This window comes from Cibotium barometz, chromosome 36 (genome assembly GCF_041138505.1).
Source record: "Cibotium barometz isolate CiBa-2024 chromosome 36, ASM4113850v1, whole genome shotgun sequence".
In the NCBI taxonomy this organism is placed as follows: domain Eukaryota; kingdom Viridiplantae; phylum Streptophyta; class Polypodiopsida; order Cyatheales; family Cibotiaceae; genus Cibotium; species Cibotium barometz.
The window spans coordinates 20,017,852-20,037,668 of NC_141081.1; the positions used below are offsets into that span (position 1 = coordinate 20,017,852).

The 19,817-nt window shown below is 46.4% G+C and overlaps 1 protein-coding gene and 1 pseudogene across 1 annotated transcript in view; one reads left to right on the top strand and one right to left on the bottom strand.

Annotated features, from left to right (window-relative positions):
* The window catches only part of LOC147617589 (uncharacterized), a 48,963-nt gene that overhangs the window by 13,726 nt on the left and 15,420 nt on the right, over nt 1-19,817 (top strand). The window contains exon 2 of the mRNA XM_086775880.1: nt 10,509-10,649. Coding sequence (XP_086632006.1) covers nt 10,509-10,649 — 141 coding nt within the window. The remainder of the gene's footprint in view (nt 1-10,508; nt 10,650-19,817) is intronic.
* LOC147617590 (uncharacterized) lies at nt 47-984 on the bottom strand (annotated as a pseudogene).

Below are 19,817 nucleotides of genomic sequence, written 5' to 3' on the forward strand. Positions count from 1 at the left end.
GTGGGCACAAAAAAGGTGAGATGGCTCAAGGCTCAAGAGTCAAGCCTCAAGCTCCTGAAGTGCTAGCCTTGCGGGAGGCTTGGAAGTCGAAGTCGTCGATGCCATTTGAAGCCTCCTCCTCCCCCTCAGGCTGTAGCTCCTCCTCTACCTCCTCAAGATGCTCCTGAGCTGCAGGATCCTGCTGTGCCATCTCCCATTCGGTGAAGGGATCCGCCTTCCCTGTTTTGCTGTCGCACATAGCATGCGCAAGTTAGCGCTCACAAAAAACCAAATCACTTGCCCTTTGCACTTCAAGGCGGTTCCTCTCCTTAGAGGCAATGTGACTGTAAACGCTCCAAAGTTGCTCCAAGCAACTAGAGCTCACAGCCTGGCTAAGGATGCGAATAGCCAAGCGCTGCAACTCCGGCCCATCTGATCCGTAATTCTCCCACCAAAGAGGAGACCCAATCTTGAGGCGGTCAAGCTGTGCATCTAAACATCCAAAAGATCCCTGCCGCGCCTTACTGAGATAGCTGGTCTCTGATCTTCCGCCTGATGGTAGGGTCGGGCTCTAAGCGCTCCAAAATGATCCGCCATCCCCTGCTTACTTCCTTGTCGGCCTCTTGCTTTCTGCCCTGGAACTCTGGATCAACCACAAAGGCAGCCACATGAAGAGGGGAGTAGTAGGAGTTCCACCTGGACTCACATAATGAGTGGATCTCCTCAAACTCGGCCCTGTCTGGCACAAGCTGCTCGAGTGACTCGATCATGCGATCCATGGCCTTATAGACCTTGCCGATACATGGTTCACGGCCGTCAATGACTCGTAGAAGGTGAACAATAGGCTTGACCAAGGCGTCGAGTGTCTTCACCTTCTCCCACCAAGCGGCATCGTCGGCGCGATCTCGGCACGTTCTTCCTGTTGCCGATTTTGACTCCGGCATGGCAGAAAATTCATCACTAAGGAAAAGCCCTCTTAGGGCTCCGCCACATGTAGACAAGCGGCCTAGCATGAGGAAGTTGTATGCAAACCTTGTCTCAGAATACTTGAGGAGGGAAAGAGTGCTCCTTTTAGAGAACTCATGTCGTAGCCTTTGGTGGTTGAGGACAAAGGATACAAGTTGGTTAGCCTCCTCAATGGTGGGTGCAATCCATGGCAAGGCACCTATGTCTTTGAGGAGGTTGTTGAGACAATGGGCCATGCAAAAAGAAACTATGATGGATGGATACATTGACTCAATAATGGTCCCGGTTGCCCTATTTGACGCCTCTCCATCCGCCACCATGCCGACCACAAGCTCCGGCCCAATGACCTCGATCGTGGACGCCCATTCCGCGGCAAGCACATCCACGGCCTTCCCAGTGCCACTCGCATCATGTGACTCGATGAAGTACACTTTGCCCCTTGAGTAGGCCACCACTCCATGGATGGAGCGCTTGCGCGTCACTCCATCCGTCTACAATGAGAGAGACTCCGTTAGTCTCCCACGTTGCCTTTGTATCCGCCGCCGCGTGCTCAACAGCCAACTTCTCCCTATCAAGCAAAGTGGTGCGAATCTTTTCCGATGAAGGTGGCACATAAGAGGGGCCATATTCCCCGATCTTTGTGGCCATCTCACGAAAGTAAGGAGACCTATTTCAAGTAAGGAAAACCATGTAGCATGTTAGCTTTTTTTGGCAATATGACAAATGCTTTGAAGCATGAGACATTCAAAAAAAAAAGAGTGAAGAGAGTTGAGTCTCGACTCTCACCGTGCCGCTTGAAACGCAATGTGGTCGTGGTAGAAGAACCTAGCCACCGACCTATCCACCTCATCCTTCAATTTTAGGTTCCAATTCTTGTTAAGAGTGGATTGACGGCGGATGGGAATGGAGGCACCCGATGTGGATGGAGTGGACTTGAATGGTTGAGAGCTTGAAGCAAGATTTGGGTTCCTCTCCACCTCCATTGGCGTCGGTTGCTCTCGTGCTCTCACCACATCATGAGGATCAACGGCAACATGTCACCCTCTCTTTGCCGCCTCGGCCACCTCATAAACCTTGAGCTTCTCAAGAAGCTCCGCTCGCTTCTCAGGAGTAATGCGTGCACAAAATTGCACTTGATGACCGGCCTCTTGCAAAAAGTGAGCTCGCACTTTGTTGGCGCCGCCACTTCTCTTGTAGGAACAAAGCTTGCAATTCCATGCCCTTGAACCACCGCCCACTCCACGACTAGTGTAGTGGACCTCATCCCACCATGACCATGTGTGCACCGCCGGCCTCCTTCGTGAAGAGCCCGCAACAGAAGATGTGGCGGCGGCGCCTTCACCTTGAGATGCCATGAATGATGATAGTGTGAGAGAGAGGGAAGAAGGGTGCAATAGAGAGTTGCAAGTTGCCGCTTGACTCTTGAGGCTTGCAAGTCTCAAGGGGGATGGATCATGGAACTTGGAGAGAGAGAGAGAGAGAGAGAGAGAGAGAGAGAGATGGCTTGGAAGTTGGCACAATGTAGATAGTATAGAGAGAGAGAGAGGGCTAACTTGCCACTTGGGCCTTGAGGCTTGGACAATGGAACTTGGAACTTTGGAAGCTTGAGGCTTGAGCAATGAGGCTTGAAGCTTCAAACTTGAGTGTGGAGAAAAGTCCTAAAGTGTGCCTTCTTTTATAGCTGGAAATTTGCCCGTTCCTGGTCGTTTTCTGACCGTTTATGACCGTTGGAGGCGTCCCCTGTCTGCGTTTCCTGCCCGTCCCACGTTTTGGGAACGCGTCCCCGGGACGACTTTCTGCGTCCCCATTCTGCACCGCGTCCCCTGTGTGTCCCCCCCCCCCCGTCCCCCCGGCCATCCCCGTCCCCGCGTCCCGCGTCCCTAAGGGCCGTCCCCGCGTCCCCGTGTGACTCTGGTTGGGGTGCCGCTCGAGCAAATCCTGAGATAGCGACTTCGTGAAGAGGTCCATCGTACTGTCCTCCGTCGAACAGAACTCTAGCAAGATGTCATCAACAACGATCTGTTCACGAACAAAGTGCCTCTAGATGACCATGGGTTCCTCCAGTGGAAGCCCAAACCTGTAATGCAACCTCTGCATCCTCACCACCGCACAAGCAGCATCACAAGCAGCCCGGTGCTCTGCCTCTGTCCGCGACAAGGCAAAAGATGACTGCCTCTTACTGCTCCGTAAAACTGCTCCTGGGCCTGAAGTAGATCTCCTCGTGTCCGGATCTCCTCCCCAAACTGAGTCACTCCAACCGTGGAGTCGGACTCCATCCAACAATCCCCTCCTGTGTACAAGAGTCCATGATCCTTCGCATGCCGTAGAAACCACAGGAAACGCAATCCTGCCTCCCAAAGAGTCATCCGCAACCATGAGCTCAACTGCCTCACCAAGAAGCTCCCGTCCAATTTGGTGTCCATCAACCAGATCAATGAACCATTCTGCTTCTGAGTCAAAGAGGCATCACACTGCTCACAAGGATCAACACATGTTACGGTGCACAAACAAGTCCCGGAAACCAGATGAAGACCACGCAAGGCCTTCTGAAACCTGTCAACCACCCCCTCTGAATCCGGAACCACAAAGCCTGGAGAAACCACCTCCTTCTGGAAGTAATCACCTGCCACTTGCCTAGCTTTCCGAAAGGTCCCCGTGGAAAGAACATCCTCACATCCCGGCTGCGAACCACTTTGTTGGTTGATGGCAACCACACACGGTAGCCCATCTCACCTTCATCACCGTAGCCAACGAAGGTGCCCTTCTCGGACTTAGCATCAAGCTTGTTCCGGTCTTCCTTGCGGATATGCACATATGCATCACAACCAAAGATGCGTAAGTGGGCATATGAGGACGGTTTGCCAGACCAAACCTCCTCAGGGATTCCACCTTTCAAAGCTGTGTGTGGAGATCGATTGCAAACATGAACTGCAGTTTTCAAGGCTTCTCCCCAAAAATCCTGAGAGAGATTAGCTGTGGACAGCATGCATCGAACTCTTTCACACAGTGTACGATTATACCTTTCAGCCACACCATTTGAAGAGGGGCTATAGGGGGGTGTAAGTTCCCTCTTAATGCCATTATCATCACAAAATTTCTGAAATTTAGTACTAACAAACTCACCCCCATTGTCAGTGCGTAAGCATTTAATCTTCACTCCAGTTTGAGTATGAACAAATGCATAAAACTTTTGAAATGCAGCAAAAGCATCATCCTTAGATTTCAACAAAGTGATCCATACTTTTCGTGAGTGATCATCCACAAAAGACACAAAGTACTTTGAACCACCTTTAGATTTAATGGGCATGCTGCATACGTCAGAGTGGACCAAGTCCAACTTTTCAGCCTTGCGAGAGGCACGAGAGGAGTAAGAACTCCTATTCTGTTTCCCATACAAGCAATCATTACAAAAATCAAGCTTGCTTCCTTTTGCATCAAACTTGTTCAAGGAGGACAAAATGGAGAGACCCTTATGGCTCATGTGGCCAAGTCTCTTATGCCAAAGCTCCATGTGGGAGCGTACCTCTGCAAAAGCAATAAACTTACCAGACAAAGCCTGACCATGAAGGCTATATAATGTTCCTTTCTTGCATCCTTTTGTAATCAGCCTTGTGCCTTTGGTCAATTTCCATGTGCCATTTCCAAATATGGCCGTGTATCCCAAGGCATCAAGCTGGCCCACAGACAGGAGACTGGTTTTCAAACCAGGCACATACCTCACATTTGGCAGCACAAACTCACTACCATCCTGCAAAGTCAAATTCACGGTGCCCATACCTTCAATATTGCAAGCATGATCATTCCCCAAGAACACCTTTCCTCGGGAGCCTGCAGTGAAAGTTGCAAAACACTCCTTGATAGGAGTTACATGAAAAGAGGCACCCGTGTCAATAATCCAAGTCTGTGAAAGCACATCAGATTCATACATCAAGGCATGAATAACATCTGGTTCTGTGACATGCAAGTTATGAACATCAAGAGCATTAGCAGAAAAAACACATAGCACATCATCTGAGTCAGACAGTTCCTCTATGACAACACCAGAGGCCACATTGGCCTTGCTCTTGTCCTTTTCGAACTCTTCTGCTTTGCTGGAATTACTCTCTTTTTCCTTCTTTTTGTCATTTGAATGATTGGATTTCTTCTTCCGGTCTTGCTCCATCTTGTAAAACTTGCAATCTGGCTTCTTGTGGCCTTTACGACCACACTGGTAGCATGTAACATCAGATTGCTGGCCCTTGTTCTTGCTTCTACCCTTTGAATTGGTAGTAGTATTTCCCTGCTTGGTCGTCCTCCCTCGTGAGACATTTGCAGAACCGCTAGTCTCTGAGGTCTTCCTCCGGATATCTTCATTGAGAATAGCACCCCTGACTCCATCAAAAGTTAGGTTGGGATTTGTCCCAAGTGACACCACAAGTGTTTCCCAAGAGTCAGGCAAAGTAGTGAGCAAAAAGATAGCTTTCAACTTATCATCAAAAGCAGGCAATCCAGAATCCTGCATCTGATTAAGCACCCCTGTGAAAGTAGTAATATGCTCTACTGCATTCTTAGAATCATCAAGTTGCATATTCATGAGTTTCCTGATGAGATGTACGTGGTTCACTGGCGTGGTGATCTCATAGGTGCTTCTCAGCTTCTCCCAGACGGCATAGGCTGTTGTCAGCCCTTTGAGGTCTACAAGAACCTCATCAGCAACAGCCATCTGGAGATAGGCAACGGCCTTTCTGTTCAGGATTCCCCATTCATCATCTGTCATAGCAGCGGGTTTGAACTGCTCAAGTGCAGTATCACATTCCCGCAGATAGAGGATATTCTGAATCCTCACCTTCCAAAGATCAAACCCAGTGTCTGCAAACTTCTTAATCTCTAGTAGACCCTTAAGATCACTTGTAGACGCCATGACTTATCAAACTGACACTTCAGAAAGTAAGCAATAGCAAGATGTTATGTACCAGATATGGGTTGAATGTAGGATGCTCGTAGATTGATGAAACAACTTCAAGTGAAGGAGACGGCGGAAGAGTATCACCGGATGTCGATGTAAACCCGAGGGGCAGTATGTTGCTGTCTTTTGGGGGTTGCTCGTAGATCCTGTCTGTTGGAGGCAACGTCGGCTGCTGCTAGTGGCCGTGGGGCTGCTGGCTGCAGCCCGGACTACTTGCTGGTGGCCTTGGGGCTGCTGGCTGCAGCGTTGGCTGCTGCTGGTGGTCGTGGGGCTGCTGGCTGCAGCCCTAGCTGCTGCTGGTGGTCGTGGGGCTGCTGGCAGCAGCGTTGGCTGCTGATGGCAGCCGTACAGCAAGGAGAGAACAAGGCAGCAAACGCTGCTGATTGCAGCAGCGCAGCAGCAGAAACGCAGCAAAGGGGGCAGCAAGGGAGAGGAAAAACGCAGCAGAAGGGCAGCAGGGGTGGAGCAGAAAACGCAGGAGAGGGGAAGAGCAAGAAAAAACCACAAAAGAGGCTCCTGCGTTAAAAAGAAAAGAGCAGCACTCTAAAAAAAAACGCACCAGATTGATGATAGAAGGGAGGTGTTTGACGCGAAAAACGCAGACGATCCCGTAGTAAATGGTGGAAGACACCTCTAACTCCATAGCTTCTGCATACAGCTTCCCTCCATAGCTCTGATACCAGTTGTTGGAAGAGAATGACTCAAACACAAGAGCTTGCAGCCAAGGAAGTGCAGAGGAGATAGAGAAGAGTGAGAGAGAGAGAGAGAACTCACACAATGCTCAAGAATATCTTGATTGTCTTGATGAGGCTCAAGGGAGACCTCGTATTTATAGTGATACAAGGGTAAAGTTAGGGTTAGGTCTAATATGGGCAGGCGCCCAACTTATGGGGCGCTCGGCGGACCAAATACAAAGAATGCCTTTACAAGGCCCAAATGAGGGCCAAATGTACAAGTAAATATATGGCCGCGAAGCTCTCGAAAAGAGCTACGCGATGATCAAGGTCCGGAGGCGAAACTGGGACTTTATACCCAACATGCCCAAGGGAGGCTCACATAGGCAGCAGGCAGGTCCACATGCGCAGTGGGCTGAAGGGCAGACAGGTTGGGCAACAACTATGGGCAGTCCTCTGTAGCTGAAGGGAGTGAGGAAGGGTTCTTATAGCTGCAGGGTCAAATACTTCTCCACAGCTTTTAACTTAAAATAATTGAACTTTTTTACACATGTTAATGCTGAGGGTGAAAGCGCTGACTGCCTTAACATATGTTGATGCCACTGTTTGCCTTGCTCTATGCGCTGTTCATTGGATGCGCCGGCTGCCCCTAGGTGTTGACCAACCCGTCTGCCCTTCAGCCCAGCTTTTAATAATGGCGATCAGCAGCAAATCAGCTCTGGAACATCAGAGCAGCTAGCATTTGTCACGTGCACACCCTTCGGGTTGCATGGTGACAAGCTGGCATCACATGATATCAGCAGCATCTACAGCATTGGAGGTCTAGTGAACCTGTTGGCAGCCACCGGTAGCCCCTAGGTGAACTAGACAGCAAGCGGCTGGGTACCACCGTGCATGGCATCAAGTGTGGACAAGGCAGAAGCAAAGCGCAGCATTTAATAGCACAAAATAATATTATTTGTCCCACAAAGCTGGCCGACCAGCACTCTAGAGGCATATATAACCATTCAGTCATTTTCAGCAAACATCAAGTTCATTAATCAGATTTTGAAGTTAACATTCAGCATCTCATCATGTAACATTGGTATTAGAGCACCTAGGGTAACCAGCCTCAATGCAGTCTAGAGCATATAGAATCTTCAGAATATGGGATTATTGTGTGTCTCTACCCCAGACCAGCTAGAATGCATGGTCATTCTAGTAGATCACTCCCACCCAACCTTCATCGCGCATTTGGTCGGCTCCCGTCTTCACTTGGCTACTTTTCACCTTAGCTTTCGCTTTGGCTAGATGTATTCCATTCATTCAGTAATTGCTTCCACTCAGATAAATACAGTATTAAAGATTTTACAAGTCATCATTATTACAGGCTTTAGCCTATATTTGCATTAGTGACCCTTCATTTGTATTTGCATAGCATGTAGGGTCGCATCATCTTGTGGGTCATTTTAGACCCGCATCTCATTCAGTCATGCATTAATCCTATGCATTCGCATGGCAGACAAGGCCATCGTTGGTTGTCGGGAAGAAGTTTGACACCTATCATCAAAGGGGAAAGTGGAATTTTGTGCATCAGTCGGCAGCTGGAAGTTCTCTTCCACATCACCAGTTTGCGCATGTCCCAGCAGATAAGTGGATCTTGCGTATGGTAGCAGGAAAGGGCTTCAACCTTCGCCTCAGGAGGTACGGAGTTTCATGCTTTCCCGAGATGATGTTTGAAAGGTTTCAACAGGCCAGCCAGTGGTGTGTTGAGTTTCCAAGCAGTTTTAGTGTAACATGTTACATGCAATGGAATTATGCGTAGATGAGGGATCATGTCACACAAAGTCTCACACCGCCTTCTTTATCCCGACTTTCGCGAGTCTTTAGCAATCCACTTTATCACTTCAAACTTTAAGAGATGAGAGAGAGAGATAGATAGATCTAGACACGTTATTGGGTCCCAAATTACCCACCGAAGGCCCCCCTTATATTGCTAGGAGTATTTACTTTATTATCTTTGAAGAGAATGAATGTAAGACTGACTTTGGACTGTAGATAAGCCAAACACAAGACCTTTGAAAGACCAAGAGTCGGGCTGAACTGCACCCGGCTGTAGAAGCACCAATGATGACCGATCTCAATGCCAATGCACTCTTCAAATGGAATGTAGGAAGGCTACAAACTGAGGCTGAGAGAAGGGCTGCTTTGGGACTGTTCTAGCTGAGTTTATACACTATGAATGAATGAACAATGCTGCGTTTACCTTCACTAAGATGGCTGTAGCAAACAATGTGATGTGTGAATGTTGAAAACTGCACAAGGGCTGATGCGCCTCCTTCCTTGGCTGATTTGTGAATGCTGCATTTTGCTGATGTGTGCCTATATGCTCAAGCGATGAAGCTCCCAAGTGATGAGGAGTGAATCGCTTCTCTTTGAATGATGTGATGATGATGGAATGAGCAAAGCAATGATATGCAAATGCAGAATGCTTTCTAATGCAAACCCTAAGGTTTCTACTGACTCTACATGCATGAATGATTCTCTCCAAGTGGGTTAAGGGACTTGACTGACAGACTGACACTCTAAAGTTGAGAAACGACCTACGTAGCTCATGCCTGACATATCTTAGACTAAGGATTACAATGGGGTAATATCAAATCCTAAAGGGTTCTACTGCTATACAATGGAGCACTGATGATGAGCCATCTTGTCACCATGCACTACAGTGCAGAGTGCATGTGACACATAGGCTGCATCGCCAGACAAGTTCCCGCAGTTCAGGACTCTTTGTTCATGTATTTCTCAGTTGCTCTTGCATAAGCCTCAATCCCCGCAGAAGAAGTATGGGGTTAGTGGCGTCAGTGGAGTTGGAATGAGTTGCCGGAATCAAAGTGTTGCAAGGTCTCCACCTTAGCAACAAGTTTAGCAGAAGGGAAAGTCACGTGCACGCCGTTCAGGTTGCACGGTAACAAGCTGGCATCACATGATATCAGCAGCATCTACAGCATTGGAGGTCTAGGGAACCTGTCGGCAGCCATCAGGGGCTTTCAGCCCATAGTTGGCAGCCCCTAGGTGAACTAGACAGCAGGCAGCTAGGTACCACCATGCAGGGCAGCAAGTGTGGACAAGGCAGAAGCCAAGTGCAGCATTTAATAGCTCAAAATAATATTATTTGTGCCACAAAGCTGGCCGACAACAGTACAGCTGGCTGACCAGCACTCCAAACTTCAAAGGCATATATAAGCATTCAGTCATTTTCAGCAAACATCAAGTTCATTCATCAGATTTTGAAGTCAACATCAACATCAACATCATAGATCTGTTCACAGATCTCATCTCACTTGTAATAATTTGCATCATTAATATAGTTGCATTGCATTCATCTAATCTCTCTACAATATTTTAATTAAGTTAATCAAGGCTGTGATTACTACGATCAACCCTCATCATGTAACAACATTCTTCAACAAAGAAAGATCTCCGCAGTTGTTTCTGGGGATTTGTATGAGATAAATATTCAGTAGTTTTCTTTCAGCTTTTAGGGTTGGCCATGGTTTGGCAGGCTTGTATTTAAAGCTATTTGCTTCCAGTTAATTTTGCAGTAGTAGAATTAGGTATCTGTTTGTGCAAGTTTCTTCTTGAGAGAATTAGGTATCTGCTTGTGCAAATTTCTTCTTGAGAGTCTTTGTTGCACTTTCCTTTCTGTTAATTAGCTGCACTTTAGATGGAGAGAGGCCTCCTTGCTGGAATTGATGGTTGGAATGGACTCTCGTGAAGTCAAGAATCAAGATGGCTTTTTGTTCGTACTACTTTGTATCCATGGTTGTATATTTCCTGCAAATGATGTATTATACAAGGCCTAACTTTTGAAGATAAGAGGGGAAAAAAGAAAATAAAAGGGAAATAAGGACCATGATAAATTTTCACAAAATTTTATGTTTTTTCATGTTTCATTATCTCAGGTCATAGTCATGGCAGATGAAGTTGTAGAGGCTGGAAGCAGACCTGCAGACTCTAAAGATCTACAGCAGCAAAGTAAAGCTCTAGACTCTCTTACAGATCATGTTGAAGACCGACAACTAGATTCAAACCGGGTTCAACAGGTACACATCTGCAGTCTCATGAATATTTATATTTTCTCAAGAATTGAAATTTCACATAAAGTTAAGTAGCTGAATATGGTGTGATTTTACAAAAAGACAGACCTTTGATGTGCAAAGACCTAAAGATTGTTGTGAGGGTCTGTTTCATTAAAGTAAGAAGTAAAGGACCTAAAGATTGTTGCGAGGGTCTGAAGTAAGGTGTTATGTAACCCGTCTGGGGTGTTTTAAGGAATTTTCTTGACTATTTAAACAAGAATCAAGGCAAGACAACATTTTATTGAATGATTCCATTATCCCAAACAACAAAATAAACAATAATAACATACTGGACACCACACTCGATTCCCCCTTTGGTATACTCATATTACAAAGGAGCATTTATGTACAACCTCGGGTGTCTGCAGGACCACCGGATTCTTTAAATGCTCGACCCCCCTTTCGTAATACTCATATTACAAAGGAGCATTTATGTACGACCTCGGGTGTCTGCAGGACCACCAGATTCTTTGAACATGAAACATAAAAACCATAGAGTAAACAATACCCAAGAAGAGTTCTGAAGGAACATTGTCCAAGGGTACCCTTCCCATACCACAATCCCTCATCTCCCATCTAGGAGCTGACATGATTTTCCTTGCCTAGTTACATGATGCCTAGTAAGGTGGAGGAATCTGCCACCTAATGCTCCACATCCTGCTCTACCTCAGGCCTTACTGAACTACACATGTACTTACCAACCCACTGCTAGAAACCCTACTGTACCTGCAGTATCTGCTGGAAACCCTACTTTGCAGTACTTGCTGGAAACCCCATTGTACTTGCAGTATCTGCTGGAAACCCTACTGTACAGCCTTCTGTACCTGCTGTACTTGCTGGAAACCCTACTGTACCTGCTGTACAGCCTACGGTACTAGCAGCTCTTGCTGAAAACCCTACTGTACTTGCTGTGCTTACAGTAGTACCTGCTGCACCAGATGTACTTGTTGTGAACCGGCTCCGCATGTACCTGTTTGAGTACCTGCTATTGGAAATTGCATACTAGTACCTGTTCGTGTGCGCCTCATTCCAATAGCTGAATGATAAGAATTATTATAAGCAAATTCCACCAAAGGTAAATATTCTTCCCATGAAGCTAATCGAGACTGAACATAATGTCGCAGCATTTCTTCCAGAATCTGATTAACTCGTTCCGTTTGTCCATCTGTCTGAGGATGATAAGCAGAGCTAAAGAGTAAATTTGTACCAAGAGACTTGAATATCGAAGTCCAAAAATGTCCTGTAAACTTTGGATCTCGATCCGAAACTATAGATTTTGGCAATCCATGAAGTTTGAAGATATACTGTATAAACAGTACTGCAATATCTGAAGCCTGGGCTGCTTTCTTGCACGGGATGAAATGTGCCATTTTAGAAAATCTATCAACCACCACAAGAATCTGTGTATTGCCTTTAGAAGAACGTGGCAATGAAGTGATAGAAGCCAAACTAATATTTTCCCAGCGTTCATTGGGAACTGGAAGTGGAAGAAGAAGACCAGCTGGAACTTGTCTGCTAGCTTTCATACGTTGGCATGAGAGACACGCTGTAACAAACTTAATACAATCTTGCTTCATTTGAGGCCAATAGTATGTAGCTGTCAAAAGACGATAAGTCTTGTTGATACTTTCCAAGATATATTGATGGATTTTGTCACAAATTTGCCTCCCAGTCCGGGTAAGCGTAATACGTAGTGCATAACTATTGTTGATAGATTTAGCAAATTTGTAATGCTTATTCCATGTAGGGCCAATGTGACTGTGTTCCATGTCAGTTGGTTGAAACCATATGTAGGTCCATTCCGAGACATAGTTAAAGACGAATCACAACCAAACATAGTTGGTAAAACTAAAGTGATCGTTCCAGAACAGATCCTTTTGCACTGCTTCAAGCACGGCTGCATCCGAAGACAAAGATAGTTCCTCATGAAGTGTCAAGACCGAGGGACGCACGAAGCAATTTGGCTTCACAAAGACTTCTTCGAAGACTATCCAGCTTTATTGACGGACTATTTGGAGGCTATCCAGTTTCCGTCAAGATAAGCAAAAGGGGATGCCACATGCATCCCGCACTTGGATGCCACGTGGACATATCTGAACAAGAAGGTGCAAAACCTGGAATGGAAACTGGTCCCATGTGAGCCTAGCCTGAGACGAGTTAACCAAAGTTTCACTCTAAGTGTCCAAGGTCAGGTGTGCATTGTCCTGCACGTGGAGAAGTGCCAGTTCATACTATGAGTCTCCCTCTGAATATGTCAGGTGACCTGAGTGTTTGGTTTGCAACCAGATGCCAAGCATCTGTAGGAAAAGCATGTAGGTTGCATGTAGAAGGGGTCCAGCCCTTAGGGCTACCCCAGAAGAGAGATTCTATCTCTTGAGTGGGCATTAGGTAAGCTCTACGCCACCCGAGAAGGGCCAAGAAGGCCCTAGGTCTTGCCCACTAGCCACCACAGATGGGCTAGGCAGGTTGTTGACCAGCCCAAGGGGCTTGGCCAGGCAACCGTCAGGCCCTAACATCCAGCCCATCCAGGCGGCCAGGCTTGATAGGCTGCCCAGCAACCAATCGGCCAAGGCCTAGGTGCTGCCCAGCAGCCAAGCACAGCCTGGACAGACAGCACAAGGCAACCAGACCAGCAATAGTGTGAAATGCTGGATTAAAAGGTTGCATGGACCAGGTCATGGGGGTATTTTCAAAACTGGCTGACCCCTATAAGAGCTAGCTGACCAGAAGATTTAGGGGTATAAATAACCCAAGCATAAATCAGCTCAATTATCTCATTATTCACAAGGGTTACTACAATCCAAGGGCCAGGACAACCAAGGGGAGTGCTACAGCCAAGGTGAAGAGTGCAGGTCAAGAACAAGATTTTATATGCAGAATTTGCATCATTCTTATAAAGCAAATACACCATTCGTGGTAGGGGCCCTACAGAGGGTATTCGAGACCCAATACTGTGTCCACTTCTCCCTCTCTCTCTCTCTCTATATTTATGCACATCTCTGTCTATGTTGTGCGTTATCGTCACCCGAACATTGAAGTTACCGATTCTTCCACCACGTTACGTTGGTATTCAGCATAAATGATCAATAATAAAAATCAGCATTCAGTCTATGAAATCAGAATCAGCCTTCATCCACTCCAAGCAACATTGAGTATTCTGCCAACATATGTACAGTCCTATAGCTATCCTGGACTTGCATAAGTGGCCCAGAAGAGTCTTCTACACTACCCTTTGATTGGTGGATTCACAATTGACACAAAGTCTTCCTCGTCCTTGCGTGGATTCTCAGTTGACGCACGGTCTTCCTTGTCCTTGCGCTAGGTAGTCATAGCTCTTGTTCTCTAGCATTGTACAGAAGTTCTCCAAAGAAGTAATATAAGCAAATACTCCTACTTGCAAGAGGAGGGGAAGGGGGGGAGTGGGGGCTTTCTGTGGGTATTTGGGACCCAATACTATGTCATCTACATTCTCTTCTCTCTCTCTACTCAATGAATGAACTTCCTCCTTGGCATTCATCTGTCTTGACGTTCCATCTCGGCCTTCAACACATTTGGCCATCTTCATGCATCCCTTGTTGACTTTGAGAGTGCTGTCCCACATGTGTTTGCTCCTCCACATATCCTATATGCATAAGCCTATTACCCAAAGCATCAGAAGCATGTGTACTACTCGGCTGGCCATGTGAACTAGGCCCTTTCCCACTCTCTGCATGGCTGTCCATAGTGTATGACAGCTGTTCACACGGAGCCCAATGCCCAAATGACTGTTTCCCAACTAAAAAGAGGGAAACAACCGTGTGGCGTGCTCTGATACCACTGTAACTCCATTGGCTAGGTGTGAAAGTCCTTGGGCACCAAGGTGCCGTCTCGTGAACAATACGCACGTGAACACTTAAATGTAATAGCCACAATGCACAAAACAACTGAAAGATACATCACTGCACAAGATAATATGCAAAAGACAAGCACTGCACAGTACACCACCACTGGAGCCGCAAATGGGCCAACCCCCACCTCAATACTGAAGTATATCATTGGAGTATTTTAATCTCTGTACAAGATTCCAAGTGCTTTCCAGCTAGATAATCCAATGCAAGTGCAAATATGAAGACAAGTTACTCAAACAAGAGTGTGTCGGAATAGATTGTCGAAGCCGGACTCATCCGAAAGTGTCAAGTTAGCCTAGCCACTAGTCTCATACACCTGGAGGGGAGTCTCATACACCTGGAGGGGAGTGAATGTGAAACTATCATTCTGAGTCCATGCAATGACACCTTTTCAAGCAGCTTATGGCCATACTCCACTTATTCCTGCCAACTTTGTTCTTCAACATAAAGTGGCTTTAGCAGACCACCTCATTCAGGAAATGCAAGATATTCTATTACAGATTAAGGATAAGATGATCAGCGTCCAAGAGCAATATCAACGCACAGCTGATAAGCGTCGTCGTCATATTGAATTTCAAGAAGGAGACTTGGTATTATTATATATTGCCCCTCATCGATACAAGACAGTGAAATCAATTTTCCCAAAGCTTCGCCCAAGATATTATGGACCCTTTCATATTATTAAGAAGAACTCATCTCTCAGTTATAAGTTGGAGTTACCACCTTCTTGGGGTAGAATTCATCCAACTTTCCACATTTCTTGGCTCAAGAAGTTTGTGGGCGGTGATTTTCTAGTTTTAGATCATTTGGATTATGTTCCAGAAATCAAAGATGAACACATACTCTTAATTCCAGAGATAATTCTTGATGTTAGACAGAAAGAAACATGACATAAATTCACTACAGAATTTTTGGTTAAATGGAGAGATCTTGAGGATTCCAACTCTACTTGGCAAAGTGATGAAGACTTATAGGAATATCCAGAACTTCTTCGGGAATTCTTTCAAAGACAACCATCTCTTCTTAGCCGGAGTCTTATTTTAAGTGGGAGGGAATGTCACGATTGTGACTAACTCTCTTAATCTCTCTTTAATTACTCCTTAATCCCTTATTAACTCAAAGGACACCTGTGAAGGGTCACATCCTTACACATGGGTCACTATCAAAGGACATGTCTATTCATTAAAAGACACACCCCTAAGTCCAAAGGACATAACCGTTGACACAAGAGCCACCCCTTCCCAAGGATGTGTCTCTTCACTTGTACCCTTTCGGCCTCTATTTAAGAAAGGCCCCTGTCTCAATGCAAACAACTCAATCTTTCTTACAGCATTTGTCTTATGTTTGTTAATTAAGTCTTGATCATGTTAATAAAGCTATAAAACCTTTACAACTACAAGTACAATAGGGTTTCCAACGGATGCTGCAGGTACAGTAGGGTTTCCAGTGGGTGCTGCAGGTACAGAAGGGTTTCTAGCAGCTGGCACCTAAATGGTAGCAGGTATAGCTGTGGGATGACAATCGACTTGCAGATGGGGAGGGACAAGGGGGATGTGCCAGCCTCACATGAGAGAGAGAGAGAGAGAGAGAGAGAGAGAGAGAGAGAGCCGTGTGCTTGTGTGGTGGGGAGGAGGTGGAGGGGTCTAACCTCCTAGTGCCTTGAGGCACTGCCCACCTTAAACTATGGTGGACACCTCTTTTTAGTGTCCACACACACTTATGTGCATTTACTTGGTCAAAAGAGTGCCCACAAGTTGGGCGGCCCATACATGGGTCCTTTGAAAAGCAAATGACTAGTGCCTTAAAAAAACCTTTACAAAAAAGAACAAAGGTTTAGATTAATATTTACCATTGTCCACACACACTTATGTGCATTTACTTGGTCAAAAGAGTGCCCACAAGTTGGGCGGCCCATACCTGGGTCCCTTGAAGAGCCAATGGCCACTGCCTTAAAAAACCTTTACAAAAAAGAACAAAGGTTTAGATTAATACTTACCACCTGTTCACATGCCACAAACCATGTCAGAATACAGGGCATTCACACAGTTCATGGGTGGGTGTTCCCTGCTTGTGAACTGGACACGAAAACAAGTCACGCGAAATTAGTTTCAATCAAGTAGAGATGCGTGCACATGCACTATGCGATGGATAGATCTCCCGTTCCTGGAACCTATAGATAGCAGGTTTTTCCAAAAGCATGGAATTGGCTCAGTGGGAAGCCCAAACTGGGATCCCTGACAAGTGGGTTCTATGTCCTAGCCACACTATGGGTGGCATGAGGCCTTGCCTCCGCGCGCCCCCCCCCCCCCCCCCCCCCCCCCCCCCCCCACACGGCTTCTAAACAATTGTCCTCACCTAAAAAGCCTCCAAATACGCCTGAAGAAGCTACGGGTAATCTCCTAAGTAGTCTTCATCAACCCATTTCGTGTTGATAGGCAAGTAGTTTTTGAACTTCACAAGGTATCATCTGGAAGGCTTACCACTAGGTAGCTTTCTCTCCTTGTGAAATACAATCTACTTAAGTTAAAGAACTTTCTCTAGCTCATCAACCTCTCGTGGCTCTTCTGTGAGGCTCTTTTGGCCTTGGCCCCACATACTTCCGCAATAGACTCACATGAAAGGCATTGTGAATCCTCTGATGATTAGGCAATGCAAGCCGGAAAGAAACCTCATTGATCTGCTTGATCACCTTAAAAGGTCCATAATACAGGATAGAGAGCTTAGGCCAAACTTCCTCCTTTCCTGGCCTCTTACAAAGTCTTGCTTTCTCAAAATTCAGCGGTACCCAATCATTCTCTTTGATGTCCACCTCTCTTCTATGCTTGTTGGCAACCCTCTATGCTTATCCTGTGAATAAGCAATAGCTGTCTGCACTTGTGTAAAGGCAATATCAAGATCTATGGCATACTCATCTGCTGCAAAGATCTCATCCTTGGTGCATAACATGGGTGGCAATAGCACTTTGCCATCACACTCCAAAAGAGACCCGTAGTCCTAGGATCTCTATCCCCCACAATATACTTAGGCATACCATGGTCTTTAAACACTTGTGCCACAAATATCTTGACCATATGCTTAGGCTTAATGGTCTTTCTAACCAACAACAAGTGTGCCTGCTTACTAAATCTGTCAACAATGGTCCAAATAGCAGCATTGCCTTGCTGACTACGTGGCAAATCCATGATAAAGTCCATTGCAATACCTTCCCATGGTTGTGAGGGAATAGGCAACGGCTAAAGCAAACTTGGAGCCTTTTGCCTATCAAACTTGACTTTCATGCACGTGATACATGCATGTACATATGCCTCAATATCCTTGCGCATACTTGGCCAAAAGAAATAGCGATCAATCATGAACATAGTAAGTATGATATCTCTATGTCTTGCATACGGAGGAGCATGGCACTCATCAATGACCTTTTGCCTCATGTTTGAGGCAACCCATAGACAATTATCCTTCATGAGATACCCCTCTTTGATATCATAAGAGGCATGTACATAACCAGTTATTAGATCAGTCCATATATGCCCAAAATAAGCATCTGTATGGTATATAGTTCACGCATGGCAGACAAGTCCCCATGTGAAGCAACTAACACTGTAGCCACATATGGCTTTCCAGACAATGCATCTGTCACCACATTCTTCTTTCTTGGAGTGTGCATAATTTGGAAATTGAACATGAACAAGAAGTTTTCCATCCTCATATGCTTCTTCGAAAGCTTTGTTTGTGTCAAGAAATACCTTAGGCTTTGATAATCTATCTTGACCATAAAATCAGCCCCAAGAAGGTAGTGTTTCCAAATAGTCAGGGCATGAATTACAACAAAAAACTCTTTCTCATAGATGCCCAAAAAACGTTCGGCGTGTGGGTTTCATAAGCTATGGCATGTCCCTCCTGATTTAGAATAGCCCCAAGGCAAGATGCATCACATGTCATGTGCACACCTATGTGCCACCCAAAGGCTAGCCCATGGCTACAACATTATTTAGCACCCTGTTTAGGGGTTGTTTACAGCCTTGGACGGCACTTAGGGCCAATGGACAGTATTAGGAGCCCGCCATGCTCCAGTCGGCCAGCATAAGTAGCAACCAGCAGCAGTAGGTCGTGGACAGATGGGCAATCGGCCAGCATACTGGACAATAGTGTAACCATGCGCAGCACTTAATGCTATCAAATAGCATTATTTTGACCCATAAAATAGGCCGGCAGCTACTGAAGTGGCTGACCAGCACCAATATACCATATATAAGCAAACGCTTAGTTGTCACGTGCATCCCGCACTTGGATGCCACATGAACATATCTGAACAAGAAGGTGTAGGACGTGGACTGAAAACTGGTCCCATGTGAGCCCAGTCCGGGATGAGTCAGCTAGGGTTCCCAGTCCGAGACGAGTCAGCCAGCATCCAAGGTCAGGTGTGCATTGTCTTGCACACGAAGCAATGCCAGCCCATACTATGAGTCTCCCTCTGGAATGATGTTAGGTGACCTGAATGTTTGGTTTGCAACCAAATGCCAGGCATCTGTAGGAAAATCATGTAGGTTGCATGTAGAAGGGGTCCAGCCCTTAGGGCTACCCAGAAAAGAGATTCTATCTCTTGAGTGGGCATTAGGTAAGCTCTACGCTACCCAAGAAGGCCATAGGTCTTGCCCACCAACCATAGATGGGCTGGGTAGGCTGTCAGCCAACCCAAGGGGCTTGGCCAGGCAGCCAACAGGCCCTAGAGGCAATCCCAGCCAGGCGGCCAGGCTTAATAGGCTGCCCAGCAGCCAGTTGGCCAAGGCCTAGTTGCTGCCCAGTAGCCACGCGGCCAGGGCCTAGGTGTTGCCCAGCAGCCACGCGCAACCTGGACAGACAGCACAGGGTGGCCAGACCACCAACAGTGTGAAACGCTGCATTAAAAGGGTATTTTTGCATGGACCAGGCTGTGGGGGTATTTTCAGAACTGGCTAACCTCTGGCAACATGTGGAGCATGAAAGATTTCTTGCGGCTTTAGACACAAAGGCGACACCAGCGGCTTCCTCAAGTCATCCTCTCGAGAGGATGAACTTCGGTAAGTATAATGGTAAACTCGACTCCACAACCCTTTATCCCTGGTTGCATCAATTTGAAGCTTATTTTGTAGCAGTTAGAAAGAATGATACTGACAGAGTGATCTTGGCTAGTTGGTATTTGGAAGGTGAGGCCATTCCTTGGTGGACCCAATGGGCTCATGCCCACACTAGATTAGGTATGGCGGCT